We start from the raw sequence: 21,779 nt of genomic DNA, 5'->3' as shown, positions 1-21,779 counted from the left end.
GATTTTAACCTTCTGTTCCTAGAGTGTAGTGGGGGTCAAATTAAAGAGGTTTCTACCTGAACTCTGTAAGATAGCTGTAGCAAAATTATAAAATAGCTAACACTGATTAATAACTTATGGATGCCAGTCCCTCTTCATGATGTCATATTATTCCAACTATCACAACTACCATTTGATGTTGATACCATTCTTATCTCCATCTTACAAACGAAGACATTGAGATTTATGAATTAAACAACCTGCCAGGGGTCACAGTGAGATACAGGAAGTGAAAGGACCCAGGCGGTCGATCGTGGAACCTGCATGTTTTACTATCTAGATGACCCCTGGAGGACTGTGATGAAAGTTGCCCCAAACCTCTCCTGATACTCAAACGAAGATGTCAAGTCCCATGAAGAGAGGTCAGAAATGTGACTGAATCCACGATGGTTTGACTAGCTCGGGGTGGCATGGGACTAGAGTGAAGATAAACTCAGAACTGGAAAATGCAGAACAACCCTGAAGTATATAAACCCAAGCTGGGCGCTGGATGTGACACACTCTTCTCCATGTGTACACAAGAAGGACACGTGTGTGTTTGAGTTTTTAAGGACGGCACAGACAGCAGCAAAGACAGTGCAAAGATCGTTTTATCTACCACACTGGGTCTAGCCTTGGGGAAACTGCTTGGACCTTGTGAAAGGGAAATGATACTGCCGTGAGAGAAATACCAAACACTAAAACTAAACCCAAGTCTATGCTCCGTATTTAGAAAAAATCTCAGCTGTCAAAAATAGTCTCCAGATCTGCAGAAAGTTCCCAAAAATCTGTCAGGATAAATGATAATTACATGATTTGGCCCATGAATGAGCTCGCCATTAATGCTGGCAGTACCAGAAAATGTCCAGTCACAAATCGAACTGATGCATTGGCGACTTCGAAATGCTAAAAAGAGATTTAAAAAAAAGGATCAGTCATAGTAATACTGCTACATATTAAATATTTGAACATCGTTTAAACATCAATTCCTAGAAAAAAAAAATGGATGTACTCAAATATGAATAAAGAATATTGGTATTTTTATAGCAATGTATTCAGAGTCAGTTTGTTACTACGGAATCACATGTGATGTCATCAATTTGACATTCCACACACGAGCCTGGGCTGGGCAACGGAAACAACAAGAAATGGAGCTGGGGAGATGAACACCTGTGTAACAACCAAAGAATTTCAATAGTTAAAGAAATGAGTCAAACATCTCTGAAACAGAAAAAGAAGGTAAGTGAATTGAACATCCTAGAATCTTGCCAAAGAGCCAAGAAGAAGTAGCCGACAGTCCAACATTTACTTCTGGAACCTCTCTGAAATAATTCAACCATTTCAGATGACCATTACATGTAGAAAAAATGGAAGGGGAAGTAAAGGAAACGAAGAGAATGGAGAAGAAGGAGATTAAAGCATGTAGTGTAGGTCAAACCAATAAGTCAGCCTTTATTGGGTATATGCTCGTATGTCAGTTGTAAGAGGTAAAAACACAGTGGCTACCTCTGAAGAATGCACACCGAGAAGGAAAGAAAATACCAAGTACAATGCAGTGCTCAGTGGAAGCATGTACGAAAGACACAGCCAACACAGAGGAATGCTTAACTCCGGGAACTTCTCCCAGGTCACACTGATCTGGGTTTGAAGGATATTAAAGGGACGAGAGGGCTACAGGGAAACAAAATGGTGTATAGACAAAGGCAAGTCACTGGGCAAAGAAGAATGTGAAGTGTAGAGTGGAGGGCATGCAGGTTGCAGGAAGACAGGACACCTCAGAAGGCTCCCAGTCTGTCTGTCCAAGTGGCTGAAAAGTGTATCCAGAAATGAAGCACAATTATACTCATGTTTTATAACATCACCCTGAATACCACCCCCATGGGGTGGATGGGTCAAGAAGTTGGGAAGATGTGAGGCCATTGGACCTATCAAAAGGCTATGTTCTAAGAATATACACCCACGATGATCTGAGGTCTGGAACAAGACAATGACGATAGGCATGGAGGAGAGGGATTGGGTTTAGAATATCTTTTGAAGTTACAAGTGCCAGGACGTCATGGAGATAACGCGGGGTTGATGAAAAGCTGTAGGATTAGTTCCAGGATCATGCAACCATGCCATTCTCTGCTGCCACAGACTCAGTCGTTCAACTAACACTGGTCAGATTTTTCCTAAGCCTAAGGCACAGAGCATCAAGAAATGAACAGACTGCCCCTGAGCACCTTCGTCTCAGCTAGAAGTTGAGCTTCTTCAACAGACAAATAATACTAATCTTGATCACATCACAGCTACAAAATCAGCATGAACAATACAAATGGTGATCCAACACAATGGTACTTCTCTCACTTGAAAGTGAAAACAATCATTTGCACAGGTGTCCATGAAGTGAGTCATCTCCTTGTGCTCTCCTACACGGTCCCCCTATTAGCATACTATGAGTAATTAGATACTATGAACAGAAGGTGTGCCTGTCAATAGATCCAAACAGGATTAAGGATTAAGTACAGCATTAAGGTCCTTGATTTTAAAAATCAGACTAATATCAGTGAGGCTTAGATCCACATAGTATTGGACCTATGGTTTATTAAGAAAATAAGAGAAGTTTCAATTCTGCATGGCAAAAGTTAAAGTTCCATTGAGTGGCAATCTTCAAAGTAATGGAGGAAAAAAAGAGGTAACCTATGTGAGCAACCTCACATGTAAGCCCAAGTATTGCTGGCCCCTGGAAAATTCTCCTACGACGTATCCCATACTGTAATTTTTTAAATGATAAACACCTCATGTCTTCAATCTACAAAGCACCGAATTTCTTCTACCTTAACATAATTTATATAGTTCTTTGGTGTGTTATTTTTACTCATGCTTAGGAGAACAAGACAAAAAATAATGTCAAACTTTATATATTTTTTGATATTGGCAAAGAGACAGATGCTAATGTTAATTTATCCTTTTATCCCCAAGTGCTGGGTTTCTGATGCCCCTGAGATTAACATTAATAAACATTCTTTGTTTTTATATTAAGAATGAGTCTGGAACGAAATACTCAAGAGAAAGTCTAGAATCAGAGAAAAGACGGGAGTCTGACAAATCAGGAGCTCGTGTGAGAACTCAGGTGAGCTGACCTCTTCATCGTCAGCGAGAGAATTACAAAGCAGAAAGGTAATAGAAAATATTGGGGGCAGGGTGTTCTGGGAGACTGAGCTACCGAGGTGTGTATTACGGGTTACTAATGCCCCTCGTGGAGAGGTTAAGGAATAGCTAGGAGAAGCTGGTCCCTGCCTTCCCTGTAGTACTCATGCCCGTGCTCACGTAGAAAATATGGTGTAGAAACCACAGCTGCCTCCTCTGCTCAGCCTATGGGAGGAGACCGGTCTTTGTTCAGATCAGGGAGGGAAGGGGAGTCTGGCCATGGCATTGACCGTTTTCTGCACAATCTTTCAGATGAGGCATGCAGTCATTCCGAATCACTGGCTGAGATGTTGCCCCATGCGTTGTCACCTGGCGTGTAGACACTGCCTTAGGGCACCTGAGGGAACAGTCCTTCCTGGCCCCTGCCGCACAATACGTATTTATATTCACATGTGCCTGTTGTGGGAACAGGGCCAGCAGATCACCATGATCAGGGTGAGCAGAGATGGAACTACTGATTTTGTAGGGGAGCCATAGGCAGTCTGGGTGAGGGGAAGGGTATGGGGTGTAGAAACTCTTCCCCTCGCTTCTCCGTGGTCCCCTTCCGTGCCATTCCTCCCGGAGGGCTCCAGTTGCTCTTACGTAGCTGCCTTGGAGTCCTGTTGCAGCCTTGTTTAGGCACACCTGCCCTCATCTTTGTATTCTGTCTAAAAATGGTGGATATGTCTTTTTAGCATCTGTTAACGGGCTTATCCTTAAGGGAAGAAGTGGGAAAAGGGAGGAAAAATGGTCAGCTCTACTGAGTATCATGTAAGAGTGACAGGTGAAAAATATGAGATACCAGATTTGTTTCTTGGTTTTGAATGCTCTTCCAGGTGGATCCCCGCCCCCTCACTTTGTTGCTTCCCAGAGAAGTGAGGATTGGGCCAGAGCTAGACTAGTCAGCACTCAAGGACCAAGACTGAACTAAGGGTCGTGGTGGCCAGGGATCTTCTCAGTGTGTGCCGCTGTTTAGCTTGGCATGGCTATTCTGTAGGCACATGCGTGGGAGGAGTGGCTGGTGGGGTGTTATAGCCCAGGGTTTCTTCTCTCCTCAAAAGGGATCACAAGAATTATCATTGCCGAAGACAGATTCTCGAGGGTACCTCGTGCGAAACCAGTGGTCGGGAACTTCACGAAGCCCATCCGTCAGAGCCCCATCCGTAGAGGAGCCCAGAAGCAAGAGTGCCAGTCTTAAGGTAGAGAGGGAGAGGAAAGGATGGAGGGCGTGATAGCATAACGCTACTAATAATAGTAAGAATAATACTGATAATGATGACGGTTAACATGTATGGATGCTTTCTACCTGTCAGCACATTCTACCTTCTTTACATGTTTTAGCTCGTTGAGCCCTCACAAGACGCCCACTCTGAGCCCTGTTTTATAGCTGAGAGAAACACAGAACAACTTGCCTAAGATTTCACACCAGTAATGCTACCAGAGCCAGTTTACAATCCCAGGTCACAACATCTATAAACCATACCTCCACTTCAGGATTAAACTCTGTGGTTGCTCAGTCCTTTCTTCCCTCATTCAGGAATGATTGTGTACTCAAGACTAAGAAGGGGGTGGTGTAGAAGGGTCAACAAAGAGGATACATTGTTGAAGAGTGTTACACTAAGCCTGGCCTCATAAGAAGAAAGAGTTGGTTTGTGGATTAAGTTGTGGGTTGCAGAGAGAGCGGCACACATCCAGCCACTGGGAAAACATGTATTCCCACCAGTCCATCTGTCTCCGTGGGGGCTGGCTCAATCACCTAGCCAAAGAAATGCCTTTCAGAACACGTGAAGCTGACATAAAAGTGGAAATAATATATGCACGCTTAACGACTTATTGTACATCTTGGTCCAGGAGTCCCTTCTCTGGAATGGCTCCTTCCCTCCAGCTGAGCTCCACACACACAAAGTCCACAAACTGGGGGATGCCAGTTTCTCCAGCCTAGCGACCTCCTTGCAAGCACTGCCTGAACCACAGGGCAAATGCGGAGACAGATGTCTCCAAGGTGCTCTGCGGAGTCTTCTGGTGGAAACATCTGGTCTAGTGGCTGCTCATGGGGAGGTCACAGATGGAGGCAGGGCAAGCGAGGTCCCTTACTCAAGCCCACCTGGAGGTCCCTACCTGGGCAGGTATACATTACAGAAGTCACATGACAGAACTTTGCAATCTGTGTGCCATCCACCTAAGGGCAAGGAAGAGGGCCTGTGACCCAGCTACTCAAAAAAAAAAAAGAAAGAAAGAAAAAAAGTGACGTGCTGATGGGGGATCTAAGGGGAAGTGAAAGCAGACTGTGTCTGTGTGCACTTAACAGAAATATCTAATATCTGGAGACCTGGCATGCCTAAGCCCCTTTAAGCCCCACTTAAAAGAGCTGAGATGGACAAGGATCCAATTAAGGGGTAGGAATGGAACAGAGGCAAGGGCACTGGCCCTTCTCCTTGACTCCGGTCGGAGATGGGGGCAGGGATGCCAGGCGATCCTGTAACCCAGATGCCCGTCTTCTTGCTCCAGGTCCCCACAAGCTCCACAAGCTCCCAGGTGTCATCCACCTCCCAGAGCCAGCAGGAGTCCACGCAGGAGCTGTCCCTACAGGCCTCCCCACCCACGCCACCCGTGGCTCACACGCCCCCAGTGTTTCTAGACCCTCCGAGCCCTCCCACAACCCCCGATTCCCAGTCTCAGACTCAGTCTCAGCCTCAGTCCCAGTTCCAGTCCAGGCGGAGCACCAAGATGCAGGAGAGTCACGAAGCCTGGACGCACGGCGTTGTGCGGGATTTCCGGGACACGCGGGACTCCAGGGACTCCCGGGACCTGCGGGAATTCCGGGACATGCGCGATGCCCGGGACATGCAGCAGCGGGAATATCCTCGCACGCCCCCCAGTGAATGGAAGTCCTATGGCCAGCGCAGGACCACCTACTCCTCCCAGCCGGACCGTGACTTCGCGCCCGACCTATCCCGGCAGCGGGAGGAAGACAACGACGACGAGGAAGCCTACTGGTCCTCCGTGAAGACACTGTATGAGAAGACTCCGGGCTGCTCGCGCCCCCGGCCGGTGAGCAGGGCCCCCTGGCCCCTGTACCCGGGCGTCCCTCTGCTCAGCACCACGGCCCAAGTCTCCTCTCTAGGCAGTAGGGGAATCCCTTCCAAACCTCCCTTCTGCAGCCTGGAGGGCTGGGGGAAACGGTCCCAGGCCTTGGCTGTCTCCAGCATCCCAATGCTCCGAGCAAGGGCCCGGCTATTTTCTCCCCACACTGCCCTGGGATGAGCCCCATCCCCAATCCCTTCCTGTTTATGTGACTGTCTCCTCTCGACTCTGTTGGCACCTCTGTCCGCAGCCGAAACCCAAGCATGCCATCACCATCGCTGTGTCATCCCAGGCTCTCTTCAACATGATGGACGGCAAGAAAATCTATGAGGAAGAGGGCCTGGAAAAGTACATGGAGTATCAGGTCACCAACGAGAACGTCATCCTGACCCCTGGGCCCGCGTTCCGCTTCATCAAGGTACCGGGCAAAGCTGTTGTTGTCCTTGGGCCCTGGGGCATGCGTGGGGTCTCATCCAGCTTCCCGTATAGTCCCTAAGCTGCCACCTTTGTCATTCTTGCCCTCTTAGTTGACCCCAAGCTGGACTGTGCTTTCACAGAGTCTTCCAGACCAGACCCTTGGGGAAGGGATTCCAGCCCTAGATTTGAGAGGCTGAGCTTTCCCGAGTGGAGTCCTAACCGGGAGGCCAGTAATGAACACAGAGACCTCTGTTCCCTCCCGAGAAGGAGCGGCAGCCAGAAGTGATGAGTTCACAATTGTGAGCACGAGCAGAGAGAAAAGGCCTCCTTAAAATAAGATGAACTTCATTTGTGCTGCTTTTGCCCCTAACATAGCCTATTGAGAAAAAAACAAACAAACAAACAAGATGTTCTTGGCACGTAGGGGCATAATATTAATAAAGTAAGGTGCTTTAAACTTATACAGAGGTGTATAGCACTTATAGCTCTGATCCTCTATAAAACTTAAACAAACATTATACAATAGCATCATAACCAGGCAGAAACAAAGGACACTCCCACCAGTTGTAAGTAGAACTTACGGGGCATGGGAGGAAACCAGCCACCTTTTCTGAAGACTCCTATTTGAAAACAGACCAAACACCGTTTTGGCAACACATGCACTAAAGTTGGAACAACAGACCGTTAGCATGGCCCTTGTGCAAGGTTAACATGCAGATTATTTTTCACAATAAAAAATAATCATCAATGCAAGCGTCTACCAACAGGTGATTAGATAAAGATGTGGGATATATAGACAATAGAATATTACTCGGCCATATAAAAGAACAAAAGCTTACCACTTGCAACAACATGGTTGGACCTAAAGGGTACCATGGTAAGGGAAAGAAGTCAGAGAAAGACAAATTCTATATGATTTCACTTACATGTGGAATCTAAAGAACAAAATAAATGGAAAAAAAGAGGGAAGAGACTCGTAGATACAGGGAACAGAGTGAGGGAGCCGCAGGGGCTTGGAGAGCTGGGGAAAAGGGGGAAGGGATCAAGAAGTACGAATTGGAAGTCGCAAACAGACATGGGTATGTAAAGCGCAGCATAGGAAGTATAGTCAATAATATTGTAATAAGTGTGTGTGGTGCCAGGTAGGTACTAGAATTATCAGGCGAATCACTTTGACAATTATATAATTGTCTGGCCATTGTGCTGTACACCTGAAATGCATTTGAAGTGATATCAGATACCAACTGTAACTGAAACATTTCAAAAAGTCAGATGATCAAGAAAGGTGGATTTTACAAAACAAGCAAAAAAAAATAGACAAAGCATAACATGCTAGTAGACCAAATGTTGTAACAATTGTAACAAATACGTATGAACCTATCTATTCACTAACCATGGAGTGAAGTCCTGTGTGTGAGAGGCATAACACACAGAAATGAATGACAGCACCCCACCTCAAAGGGGCTCTAATCTCTCAGGGAAGAGTCTTCAAAGCTTGAGTTTGACACTGATGAGACCCCTTGTCTCCAGACCCCCAACGCCCGCCTTGCCTGGCCCTCTTTGCACACGCCCGTGTTTGTAACCGACAGGCCCTGCAGCATGTCAATACAAGACTGCACGACCTGTATCCGGATGAACAGGACTTATTTGATATTGTACTGATGACTAATAACCATGCCCAAGTGGGAGTGCGGCTTATAAACAGCGTCAATCACTACGGTAAGTAAAATAAATACCGTGTGGAAGAACAGCGCGCTGCTCGGGGAGAGAGAAGCCATGATATTTTGCTAACTGTGGCCTAACTAATGCAGTGTCTTTGATACCGACACCCCCTTCTGCGTGAGGAATGTTTATTTGCCTATGTCAGAACAAGAGGGGCCATGTTCATTTTTAACTTCGGCACGGAGCTGGGCCCAAAGCTCTGGACTTAACTTGTCAAGTGTGAATTTCAAAGTCTTAATCCCGGGTCCTGCAATATATTTCTGTTTTATGTTTTTCACTTCTGAACTTGACTTCAAGGAGCCGTCAACCCAGGGGCTTTCGCCGTGTGATCAAACTGCTTGCTCACCACGGATACATGTTCAAGGTTCAAAGGTGTCACCTCTCCTTTCCACTCTTAAAATCTGTTTCTCCCTGGCTGCTCTCCCACACATCAAATCCAGAGGCAGGCCGGCAACATTGTCTTGATTCCTTTACACGGAAAATTGGATGAACGCTAGTCTCTTCCTAGCATTTTCATCAATGCGCAGGGGACTTGAAGAGAAAGCAGCCTTTCTTCCTGTTGTGGAATTACCTGACATGTAGGCACTTTTAGCCTATTTTCTTCAGTGACATCCAGAGGAAAACACTAATAGTTGATTAGCATTTCATGGGTATGTCAAGCCAAAATAAGGTGTAAATTTGGCATATTTAAATTCTTCATTTAAATGGGGCATATTTGTAAGTAATCAAGATACATTACAAGGTATGAGATTAATAGTATCCTGACTATAAGGCTGAGACCTGACTGTGACATACTTTAAAACACGTTTGCCTTTCAAACATGCAGCCTTCATAGTGTCTGTGACATGAAAAGAATGTAGGTAAAAGGTTCAGCATACACGACTGGCATAGATCAGTTATTCAACACAGTGCAATTATTTGATTCATTTGGCAATTCAGGTCTACCTATCCCTCACCACAATGAGCCCGTCAAAGGTAGTAACATAAAAAAACACTGTTATTTACCCATTATTAAATCTGCTAATTAACTGATTGAGCCCGATCTTCTCATGCAGCAGCCTTGTTCGTGGCATAACAAACAACCTTTCACTTGGAAGAAGAATTAGTCACTTGCCTTCTCTGGGTGTCAAGGCAATTTGTACCTCTCTCTGCTATAGTCTCTGTTACATTACAATTATGTTCACGAGCCCAGCTCCTCAGTGACGATCACCTCTTTGAGAGGGCAGACAACGTTTTAGTGTTTTAGTCTTTTCTAAAGCCCCAGTGCCACCACATAATTTCTGATCATTAAATTAATATAATTAAAGATTTGTAGAGTGCAGTTTTGTGCCACTTCAGCCCACTGTTGGCTTAAGTGAAAAGAGTGAGAGTATTTTGTTTAACACCCCAACAAATGCCTGCACCTCAACTGTCGATGGATCCTATCTACTCTCTTGGTCCGTATAGATGCTGCACTCAAGACTCTGCTTGCTATGGCATGCAGCTACCCAGTTGAGGGCATATCTAAAAACACTTTGAATGGGTGCGAACCTTATATGTGTAAGGTTATACTTCATTAAATTATTCACACATTGTTGAAAGTTTTGCTTTTATAAAATGATCCTGCACGGACACATTTCTACATAGATCTTTTTCAGAGTTGCAGGTTATTCCCTTAGCATAAACCCCAGAAGAAAGTAATCCTAGGTCAAAATGTATAAACCTATTAAAAGCCCCTGATATACTTTGTCAAATTAGTTTTTAGACAGCTCGCGCCAATTTACACTTTCATCCACAGTGTATTTGAGTGCTCATTCGACAAACCTCTCAGCAGCACCTACTACTTTTTTTTTCCAGGTTGTTATTGCTTTGAAAGGCATTGATGGTATATTGGTGCTTAGTCTGCTAACAAGTCCATTTACAATTTCAAGTCAGGAAATAGAGACAACTTCAGACCTTTTGTTGTGGTTTTTAGAAAGTTGTTCAATTCCTAGAACAACTTTTTATCACTGTTGTATTGTCCCTGAAGAAAGACAGAAATGGTACCTACAACAGGGCCACACTTTACCCCCCCCCCCCCCCCCCCCCGCAGCAAGTGAAGAGGCTGTGGTTGAAGGTCAGAGACAGCGTGAGCTGGAGGACTCAGACGAGACTTTGCGTCTCACTCTGCTTCTCTGTAGTGGAAATACTAGTGCTGCCATACAGTTGCTGTGAGACTAAATTGTCAAGGTCCACGTGGAGGGACCTCACACATTGTTACGTGCCAAACGCATCTACTATTATATAAAATAAAACTTTGATGCTAAGAAGGTAATTTTCATTTTCCAGTCCTGGTGCTAAGAAGGTAACTCTAAAACCTCAGGAGGCACTCAGTTATTTGTAAGGTAACTCTCATTCACATTTACAGTTAAGTACAATGTCTTTAACCTCTGACATAACGAAATCTTTCTTGCCCCGTAACAGGCTTACTAATTGACCGCTTCTGTCTGACTGGTGGGAAAAGCCCCGTTGGCTATTTGAAGTCCTATCTTACCAACTTGTATCTTTCCTCTGATGCTGAAAAAGTACAGGAGGCAATAAAAGAAGGTATTCGTCCGGTATTTCGTCCCGGTACTTGATAGAGAGCTTTGCGCCAGTGGTTACTTCCATTGGGCTTTCCACGTTTCTACGGCGTATGCCTTGTTGGGTTTTTCTAAGGTGTTTCCGCCAAGTGGCAGCCCTTAAGTTTGTCTTTTACAGCGCTGACCGCCCTGGGAGTGGACATCCACAGTGGGCTTCTTATAACCCACTTTACACTTTCCCATCCCTTACAAAAACGGGGGTGGTGCACAGACAACGGCTTTGAGATGTGCAGTGTGGAGGGGAGTGGAGTCATCAGGGAATGAGCCAGAGGAAACGCAAGATCTGGGATGGCTTTTTATTATTATTTTAATGGTAGAAACTAAACATCACGGCCCCGAGAGGAACATTAATCTGTCCCCATGGTCTCCCTGCCAGGGATCGCCGCTGCAACAATGTTTGATGGAGCCAAAGACATCTCTTACTGTGAAACACAGCTCCGCGTGGCTTTCGATGGGGACTCCGTCCTCTTCTGTGAGGAGTCCGAACACATTACCAAGGACCGAGGGCTGGACAAATACTTTCAACACGACCCAGTATTTGACAATAAGTCTCTGGCTCAGGTAGGTTCCAGGAGCTCTAATTAATTTTGATCTGCTTATTTCCCAATAGATATCAATCAGTACGTGTTCCCTGGGATGGCTTTTAGATTATTCTAGACAGGCCACTCCCCACTTCTGATGCTTTGCAGTTTTCTCCCTTTCTTTTGTGAACTCCTCATTTTGAAGCCCCTGCTGCTGACTTTTGTTTTTAAGTTTAGCAGTCTTTCATCTAGGCTTTTAGAAAGGTTTCTATGATCTTACAAAAATGACTTCACCCCCTCTGAATTATGAGTAACAGGTCTTATGGCTTACCGGTAAGCCATTTCTATGTAACAGGTTCTGAGAATAGTAAGGTCACTTCCAATAGGTCAGTAAACATTTGTTGAACTGCTTTGTCCATAACCTCAAACTCAATGAAGGCACTGCTTAATTGAGAAAATCTGCAAAACCGACAGCCTGAGAGGGATCAAATAAGAAGCCTCGAACCAGTGCAAACTATGAAAACCTAACCAGAACGAGATTGAATGTGTAGGCATTTTGGAATCGATCCACAGACTGGAGTTGAAGGGTTAAAGTCATGGTGTGAAGTGAACGGAACCTACAACTTCTGTCCCAAAGGAAATTTGAAGAATCAAAATATTCTCCAGGCTGAATCTGAATTAATGGATCACTCAGTTTTAATCTATGAATCTTGCCAAGAAATTTAATTGACCCTTGTTCCAGCTCTTCTTGAACTTAAGATAAACTTAAATATTATTTTTATTACATTTATAAAAGTACGAATGGACTAACTGAAAGCTGAAAAGCTTTACTAACTCACCTTACAGTGTAGCAAGTGATATTTAAACTGTGTGTGTAACTGTATAGTGTCTTCCTAAATAGCTCCTTTGGAAGACTTGCTCTCATGTTATGAAATCGTTCAGTATTAACAAAGTTTTGCCATTGAGAAGAAAAGCATTTGTTATATTTTATATGTCTGCTTTGCTGAAATTCAGAGCCCATCGTTTAGTAGCCTTTAAGTATTACCGAAATGTGGAAGATCTCCAAAAAAAGAACACATACGCACACACAAATCTTTAAAAAAAAGCATTACTTCAAAATAATATTAAAATACCATTTTCTCATCCCAGGTAATTAATTAAAATTTCTTTTAGATTTTGCTTTTATCAGTTTTTTTTTGTATTAAATACCTAAATACCCCATTAAACAATTGAAATCGAGAAACCCAACACTAGTGATTGCAGGAATACCCAACAAATTTCTATTTAATCACACTTGCTTTCATTATGCAGTAGATAGAGTTACCGTTTATTTTTTAACATGGAAAAGGTAGCTTTTCTATACAGACCAGGCTTTACCAGGAGTGTTCCACTGATGAGAATGTTACAAGGTATGATGCCTACCCAAGGCTTTCTAGTATTTTGGCCATGAGCTTTGGTCACAGAAATGTCCCAATTGCCTCACATAGAGGTGATCTAAGAGCCATCAGCAAGTGGGGCAGCTGGGGAGGGTTAATTTGGCCACTCTCAGTATAGTTTATAAGCCTCCGGTGTGACACCATGACTAGTAAGGGATGTCTCCTGATTTAATCTCCATCTCATCTCGCCATTCCGATAGTCACCTCCAGGCATCTGTGTGTGTGTGTGTGTGTTTTCTGTGCCTGTGTGTGTTTTAATCAGAGTTTTTGAGGTATAATTCACAGACAGTATAACTCATCATTTTTAGTGAGTGATTGTTAAGAATTTTTAGAAACACACACAGTTGTGAAACCACAATCTAACTCAAAATACCCAACATAAAAAACTCCCTTGTGCCTCTTTGTAGTCATCCTTAGTCTTGTATCTCCAACCACTGATCTGATTTCTGTCCCTGTCGTCTTGCCTTTGCAAGGTGTCATGAATGGAACCACACCATGCCATCTTTTGAATCTGACATATTTAGCAAAATGCATCTCAGAGGCATCCCTGTCATTCTTTGTATCGGCAGCTTATTCCTTTCCATTGCTGAGAAGTATTCTGTTCTGTGGGTGTGCCACACTGTCTTTATCCATTTACCTGTTGGAGGATATTTAGGGGTTTTCGGTGTGAGGCATTAATAAAGCCGCTAGAAGCATTTCCATTCAGGGTTCTGTGTAAACATGAGATCTCCTGTGTTTGGGTAAATACCTAGGAGGAAGATGACTAGGTCACAAAATCAGTATGTGTTAAACTCTGTAAGATACTGGCAAACTCTTCTCCAGAGTGAACATTCCACTTGGCATTCCCAGTAGCACTTCAGAGAGGTTTTGCTGCTCTGCATCCAGACTTGCCAGTACTTGGTATTATCGGTGGCTTTTTATTTGTTTGTTTGTTTGTTTGTTTGTGTTAAGCGATGCGAGGTGTTGTGTAATGGTATGTCGTTGTGGTTTTAATGTGCAGATCCCTAATGACAATGATACTGAGCATCTGTTCAAGTGTTTATTTGCCATCACATGTATTCTTCGGCAAAAATGTTCAAATCTCTTGCTCATTGTATTGGAGTGTTTGGGGGTTTTATTATTATTATTGAGGTTTGAGAGTTCTTTCTATATTCTGCGTACAAGTCCTTTATTTGATATGTTTTGTAGATATTTTCTGTCAGCCTGTACTTGTCTTTTCATTCTCATATCTTTCAATGAACAGAAACTTATAATTTGGATAAAGTTCAATTTATCAATGTGTTCTTTTTTGAATTGTGCTTTTAATGTCATATCTAAGAGACCTCTGCCTAACCCAATGTCGTGAAAATTTTGTCCTATGTTTTGCATAACATTTTAAATAACATCTTTTTTTTTTACAAACTTTTTTAAAAGATTTTATTTATTTATTTTTAGAGAGGGAAGGGAGGGGGAGAGAGAGAGAGAGAAAGAAACATTAATGTGCGGTTGCTGGGGATTGTGGCCTGCAACCCAGGAATGTACCCTGGCTGGGAATCGAACCTGGGACACTTTGGTTCCCAGCCTGCACTCAATCCACTGAGCTACGCCAGCCAGGGCTTGTTTTGCATAACATTTTTAATAAAATTATTAAAATTGGGGGGTTTTTTGGAATCTGACCCATTTTTAATTAATTTATATATTTCTGCAAAACATTGGTTAAGGTTCATTTTTACTGCGGTGGGTATACTGATTTTACACAGTCTTGATTATCATAGTTCTATAGTTGGTCTTGAGCTCAGGTGGTGTGGGTCCTCCAAATGTATTATTTTCCAAATATCTTTGGGATATTCTGATTCCTTTGCATCTTTACACAGATTTAAGAATTAGCTTGTCCATTGTTTTGTGATTATGTTAAATTTATATTTTACTCTTGGGAAAATAGTTACCTAAACATCAAGTCTTGACATGTATATCTGTCCATTTACTTAGGTCATCTTTGATTTCCTTCATCAGTGGTTTGTAGGTTTCAGCATACAGATACTATATGTTTTGTTAGATATATTCCTAAATATGTCATAGCTTTTGGTGCCATTATAAATGATACTTTGAAGTTTTTAAGCCCCAAGTTCATTACTGCAAATATAAAGAAATGCAGTTGGTTTTTGTATATTACACTGACCCTGCATCCGGCAGATTTGTTGAGGTCACTTGTTAGTCACAGTAACATTTTGTAGATTTGAGATTTTCTGTGTAGGCAGTGTTGTCCGTGAATGAAGACAGTTTTACTTCTATGCTTCCATTCTGCATGTCTTTCATCTTTCTTGCCTTATTACCCATGCTAGGTACTTACAGTATAGAAGTTGAAGTGACCACAGTTTACTTTCAGACAGTTTTAGGCCACATCACATATAATGTAAGAACCCACCGTAGTATGAGCTCCTTCTCTCCCTCCCATGTTTCCTGCTATTGTGATACATTTAGTTTCATTTATAAACTCCCAGCACCTTGCTGCTATTTTTTAATTTGGGTAATCAGTTATCTTTAGAAGGAATATGAATAAGACAAAAATATGCTTTTTGTATTCCTCTTCATTTTAAACATTTCCGGGGATCTTCATTTCTTTTTTGTAGTTTTCAAGTGTATAATTCTTTTTTAAAAAGATTTTATTTATTTATTTTTAGAGAGGGAAGGGAGAGAGAAAGAGAGAGAGAGAGAGAAACATCAATGTGTGGTTGCTGGGGGCCGTGGCCTGCAACCCAGGCATGTGTCCTGACTGGGAATCGAACCTGCAATGCTTTGGTTTGCAGCCCACACTCAATCCACTGAGCTATGCCAGCCAGGGCCAGGATCTTTATTTCTTTTTACAGATTCAGGTTTCTCCCTGGCAGCATATGCCTTCCTTCAGCCAGAAGAACTGATACACTGTCATCAAAAACTCTGTCTTTATTTACCCAGACTCTTCATTCTTCTTTGTTTTGAAAAATATTTTATTTTCTCTGGATATAGCTCCCTGCATTTACCGTATTTCTCTTTCAGCACTTTAAAGGTATCCGTTCATTGTCCTCTGACTTACATAGATTCTGAAAACGAATTGTTCTAAATTCCTGTCTTTGGTCTGTGTGTAATGTGTCTATTTTTCTCCGGCTGCCTTCAGGACCGTCTGCTTGTATTTCAGCATTCTGAACACGGTGGTGTGTGTGCCTGCGTGTGCGTGCATGTGTTTCCACAGGAAGGCCATGCCCTATTCTTTTTAACCTGTTGCTGTTTTCCTCTTCATTTTCAACTTGGGTAATCTCCGCTGAACTATCTTCAAGTTCACTGACTCTTTCCTCAGCTGTGTTAACTCTAATGATAAACCCATCAAAGGCATTTTTATTTCTGTACTGTAATTTTTAGTTCCGGCTTATAATTCAACTCTTGCATTTTCCATCTCTGTGCTGAAATTACAAGTCTACTCATGCATGTCATCCACCTTTCAATGAATCCACACTTCAATTAAGATACTAATTGTAGTTATTTGCAATTCCCTGTCATATTTATGACATCTAGATGATCACTGATTCTTCTGCTGCTAGCCACTTTCTCTTGAAAGCTGATTGTTTCGTTTTAGTGTCGTCTCAGAATTCTTTGATTAATTTCCAGTCCTGGTGTGTCAACAGTAGAGGTTTTGGTAAATAGTATTTTTGCCTGGTGTCCTCTTCTGCTAACAATTAGTGTAATGGATTTAAACAGTTAAGCCAGGAGTTTAACTAGCTGTGCATTTTTTATTGCTGCCGTTGTTACCTTCATTGCACCACAGGCCTCAGACTGCTCAGGTGGGGTGCTGGAGGGTTTGTCCCATTCCACTTTCAGCCATAGGCCTTCCCTTTGTGCCTGTGCCTCTGAGGGGGTCTCCATGTCGTCACCCCTCTCCCAAATGTTACCGCTTGTCTCTGACGGCTAGCTTGGTGATGGTGGGGGCACCCTCCGTTGTCCTGGTTCAGCCCAAATCTAAGGCAATTCCTGTATCTCCCTAGGCCTTATGGGTGAAATGTTATCATTGATCTTGCCTTTCCTCCAGTGATAGGAGCTATCCAATGGTCTGGGACCCAAACAGTATCCTGTCCCTTTCCCCTTCCCTTCTGGTGGTGGATCTTTACCTGTGCCCTGGGAAGGGGGTGGGGGTAGCTGTGTGTGAAGTCTTTCTTTCAGCAGTGTAAGACTTTTGTTCGTTAGGAGATATGGGACAATGTCAGTCTCTTCTCAGGGTGACAGCTGCTCCTGTCCTGCAAACTTGCACCACCAGCGACTGCATTCTTTGCCGTCCCACCCTGCCTGCAGACTGTCCCATACGTGACTAGTGAGGGCCGCAGGGCCGCTGGGGGGAGCCTGTAAGGGAGAGTGTGTTTCTCGTGTCTGTAGCTCCCAGGGCTTCTTCGCTTTCCTCAGCCCACACTTGGCCTTTATCAGTTTGCTCCCTGAAATAACCTGAATTTTTCACACTTGCTCATATGGTATCTGGTGTGCTTCCTTCAGCGCTCTGCCAAAAATGTATCCCATCTGTCCTTGAAGATACCTTAGATTTGTATCCCTTAGATTTCATGTTAGTTGGTTGCCCTGATAACTCAGCTCTCTAATGGGTTCAAGAAAAGTTCTATTTTTTAGACTATCTGGCTTTTTCTTGTTAGGTTATGAGTAACAGTCTTTCCGGCTATCTACCTCCAGACAGCTTCCCATGTTGCCAGTCATACAGCTCCTCCAGACGTATTTCGAGTTTTCCCTCATATTTCTACATTTTAGTGGTGAATTATATACTTAAACTACTGTACAAATATATAAATTATAAAACATACCTGAAAATAAAACTAAGAAAGGACGATATGGATACCTGGTTTTAATATGGCGATGTACACTGACCAGCCTCCATGTAGCCCCTTGGGAAGGTACTCAACGCCAGAAAGGAGAACTGTGCTCCTTCGGGTTTCAGACTCAGCCTGTGAGCAAGGTGGCTCCTGCCAACAGTCACGAGACCCTTTTTGCCGCTGTTGCTCTCCACCCAGGAAAGAGTTACAGCTTTTTCACCTATGTGTGTGCCTTTCACCTTTAGGAAGTAAATTTTTTGCTTTTTTTCCCCTATATATGCAGCCTCTGAGAAAGCAAAATTAAATAAATGATCACATCGACAAGCCATGTTTGCAGGAAACAGTTTGTTTCCCTGACAACAGAGAAGAAGGGAAAGTTTGGATTGTGGAAACAAGATAGTCTTAAAATGCAGACAACTATAATTGAACAATAATAAAATAATTCTTAAAAAAGAAGGGAGTTATAAATAAGCAATAAAATCAATAGAAATTATTCTGACATTGAGAAGCAAATTGTAAGCCAAAAGACTTTTTTTTCAAATTATACCTAAAGTAGTAACTCATAAAGAGGAAGAGATAACTTTGGAATAGAAATAAAGAATAAGATTTTATATTTAAAAAAATACAATCCTTGGCATTCCCCTTAAACCCTCTAATTCCTCCTAGGTAAGCCAATCTACTCCGATGATGAGTAATAAAAAAAGAACCAGCACAGAACACAGGCAAAGATACTACAAGAAAAAGGCAGACAACGAAGAGAAAACTATAATAACAGATGAAGAATTCTCATGGCAAATACTTGCCAAAGTATAGGTGAAAGTTGTGACTAAACATTTACTATGACTTTTAAAAACTTAACAAAGCAGTGTCATGAAGTGGAAAGGCAAGACGAGGGAAGAGATGGTAAAATGTTAAGTGGTAATACTCTGGAAATTAGTAGAATTGAAAAATAATAATTTAGGAAGGAAAAAGACAGAACTAGATCACAGGTAAAGAAAATCCAAAATATGCATAATTGGAATCCTTGAAGAAAAACACTGAAATTATGTTCTGAGGGGAGGAGAAAAGGGTTGTATGTGGAAAATATAAAGAGATATGTATATCAAGACAAGATCCTGAATTACCAGAAGATCTCTATATATGCATTAAACTATTAAAAGATTGTGTGATAGGGAAATAGAAGAGAATGCTCATGAGACATGCTCTAGTAAAATTATTTGACTTCAAAGATGAAGTAGTAATTTTCTGGGCAACCTGCACATACAAGTTGAGGGTAAGAAAAATCCAGCTCTTCTTGGTCTTCTGCACAGCAGCACTCAATAGTGAAAGACAGTGACCCACTAGTATTGGTGGGAATGCAGATTGGCACAGCCACTGTGGGAAACAGTGTGGAGGTTGCTCAAGAAAGAAAAAATGGAACTGCCTTATGACCCAGAAATTCCACTTCTAGGTAACTATCTGAAGAAACCCCAAACACCCCTAATTTGAAAGAATACAGGCACCCCTAATGTTCGTTGCAGCGTTATTTACAATCGCCAAGATATGGAAGCCATGCAAGTGCCCATCAACAGACCCGTGGATGAAAAAGCTGTGCTACATTTACACAATGGACTATTACTCAGCCACAAAGAGTAATGGAATGTTACTTAGCCATAAAAAAGAATAAAATCTTATCATTTGCCAAAGTATGGATGGACCCATAGGGTATTATGCTAAATGAAATAAGTCAGTTCATTAAAGTCAAATACCATGTGATTTCACTTTCATGTGGAATCTAAAGAACAAAAGAAATGAACAAAGAAAATTGAAACAGACTGGTAATTGCCAGAAGGGAAGGGGCTGGGTGAAAAGGTGAAGGGGTTAAGAAGAACAAATTGCTTGTCACGAAACAGTCACAGGCATGTAAAGTAAAGCATAGGAAATATAACCAATAACATTGTAATAACTGTGCATGGTTCCAGGTGGGCACTGGAAAAATGGAGAAAACATTTTATAAAGTATATCATTGTCCAACCATTATGCTGTACACCTGAAACTAATACAAACTAATATCAAATGTAAACTGTAATTTAAAATAATGATTAAAAAAGATTTAAAGAAAAGACTTATAAGATCGCTACTTGTAAGAGCATATGGAAAGCATATATAAATCACCGATTCTATATCCAGCCAAAAGTTCCTTCAAGTCAAAAGAAAACAGGTCAACATTTGAGAACATACACTATTCTCAGGGAGTTTTATTCCATAACTTTTCTTGACAAAATAAGTACTAGAGGACACATCTTGGTTAATATGTAGATGGTTAGAAACACAAAGGCACAAATGGGTCTAGAATATATTTAATCATAGAACCAAAACTACAACTATCATAGGGATTAAGGAGCAGAAACGAAAGTACAATTTGGTGTGCCCTCATATAGAAATTACTTAACTAGAAAACTGGAAAAACATGGAGCAAAACAGTCTAAGGAAGAATAAATATGCTGATGTCTTCAGTTATGATAACTGATCAAAGGATAAAATATAAAGCTGATAAATAGAAATATGAGAATCTTCAGTAATACAAACAAGTAATAAACAAGTAAAATTGTAGAGTTGAAAAAGAAAGGATAAGAGAAAGGTAAAGAAGTACTCTAAATTCATTTTTTCTCATTGTAAAAAAGAACAGGTCCTGGATTTTTAAAAAACAGAGTACTAAGGGTACTATACAAAGTTATGGTTATTGAGGGAACCAACAGAATGAAATAATATAAACTATCCTTAATCTTCAAAGAAACACACATACACACACAGAAAAAGACACTTGTTCATGAACAGTACTTGAAAATTTTAAACAAGAAAAATACAGTAAAAATCATAAGAACCATTACCATGTATATTTGTAATTCCAATAAATATAAATGTCCTAAAACTCAAATTTTGTTTTAAAAATTTAAGCCTTTCAGATTGGATCACATGGCAAAATCCAGTTCTGTGCTCTGTAGTATAGATCTACAGCTAAAACTAAGTGTTAAGAAAGAATGAAGATAAAAGGTAGTATGATGATATACAGACTGTTTGCGAATGTAAGACAAGGCTGGATTCAAGACAACAAGGCATGAAACAACATAAAAGAGTATGCTTTCTAAGGTTAAAACGTGCAATTCACAAAAAACAAACTTAAATAGCGCTTTTGAGAATAAACTGAACTGTATCCCACTTTGCCATCAAAAGTTTATGACGGTTGCCTTGGTTTAGCTTTTTAATAGAAACTTCTTTCACTCTTAAAAACATTTGTTTAGACAGTGAATTATATGGTCATCCTGCATTTATTTGAGGAATGCAAGGATGGTTCCATATAAGGAAATACGTTCACATAAATGCAAGGCGTTTTGGCATTGTGCCACCGACTTTATGCTACTGCGTGCGGTATCATATCCTTTCATAAGCTCTTACAAGCCTCTGCTCTTTCAGCATTCACTTCATTTGGTTCACTGGATCACAGCTGTGACATATGTTCCTTTTACAGGGTTCCTTGAAAAGCTTTCTGGAAGATTTAGGCAGACTGCAAAAGAAGTTCTATGCCAAAGACCAACGGTTATGTTGCCCTATCAGGACCTACCTGGTCACGGCCAGGAGTGCAGCCAGCTCAGGTGCTCGAGTGCTGAAAACCCTTCGCCGGTGGGGTCTAGAGATAGATGAAGCCCTTTTCCTTGCTGGAGCCCCCAAAAATCCTATCTTGGTGAAAATACGGCCCCATATCTTCTTTGATGACCACATGTTCCACATAGAAGGGGCACAGAAATTTGGCACCATCACATCTCATGTACCGTATGGCATTAATCAGAAATTGAACAACTAGAGATGGGGTGGAGCAATAAAGCAGTGAGTCTGGTATTACGGAAGCCACTTCTTGTGGATCTCCAGGGTAATTAGGTACTGCAGAGGACTGGGCCTCAGAACTTAGTTCATTGCAAAAGCTTTCTTTTAATTTTTTTGAAAATATTTTGAACC

General features: G+C 42.0%; 1 protein-coding gene across 5 annotated transcripts; it reads left to right on the top strand.

Annotated features, from left to right (window-relative positions):
• The first annotated feature begins 620 nt into the window (after window positions 1–620).
• On the top strand, window positions 621–21,654 carry NT5C1B (5'-nucleotidase, cytosolic IB). Of its 5 annotated transcripts, none has more exons than XM_036027679.1 (10): window positions 621–1,257; window positions 3,041–3,130; window positions 4,248–4,385; window positions 5,695–5,789; window positions 5,835–6,237; window positions 6,521–6,688; window positions 8,277–8,406; window positions 10,852–10,974; window positions 11,386–11,570; window positions 21,295–21,654. In XM_036027679.1, the coding sequence occupies exons 1-10, from the start codon at window positions 1,225–1,227 to the stop codon at window positions 21,625–21,627; spliced, it is 1,698 nt and encodes a 565-aa protein (XP_035883572.1). In that variant the 5' UTR covers window positions 621–1,224; the 3' UTR covers window positions 21,628–21,654. The 5 variants fall into 5 exon arrangements, with proteins under 5 accessions (XP_035883572.1, XP_028371695.1, XP_028371696.1 ...); XM_028515894.2 differs by adding an exon at window positions 3,460–3,642 and having other exon boundaries at window positions 5,695–6,237; XM_028515895.2 differs by adding an exon at window positions 3,460–3,642 and having other exon boundaries at window positions 4,248–4,392; window positions 5,696–6,237.
• The last annotated feature ends 125 nt before the right edge of the window (window positions 21,655–21,779 follow it).

The sequence above is a fragment of the Phyllostomus discolor genome, chromosome 6, assembly GCF_004126475.2.
Source record: "Phyllostomus discolor isolate MPI-MPIP mPhyDis1 chromosome 6, mPhyDis1.pri.v3, whole genome shotgun sequence".
Lineage (NCBI taxonomy): Eukaryota > Metazoa > Chordata > Mammalia > Chiroptera > Phyllostomidae > Phyllostomus > Phyllostomus discolor.
Note: the sequence above shows the minus strand (reverse complement) of the source record. Positions and strands in the feature narration are given on the sequence as shown.

Bases quoted from the DNA above. Each gene is read 5' to 3' on its own strand.
- NT5C1B (XM_028515895.2), top strand. From the start codon at position 1,225: ATGAGTCAAACATCTCTGAAACAGAAAAAGAAG. The intron at 3,131-3,459 runs GTGAGCTGACCT...ACAATCTTTCAG, and splicing joins GAGCTCGTGTGAGAACTCAG to ATGAGGCATGCAGTCATTCC. The intron at 4,393-5,695 runs GGGAGAGGAAAG...TCTTGCTCCAGG, and splicing joins TGCCAGTCTTAAGGTAGAGA to TCCCCACAAGCTCCACAAGC.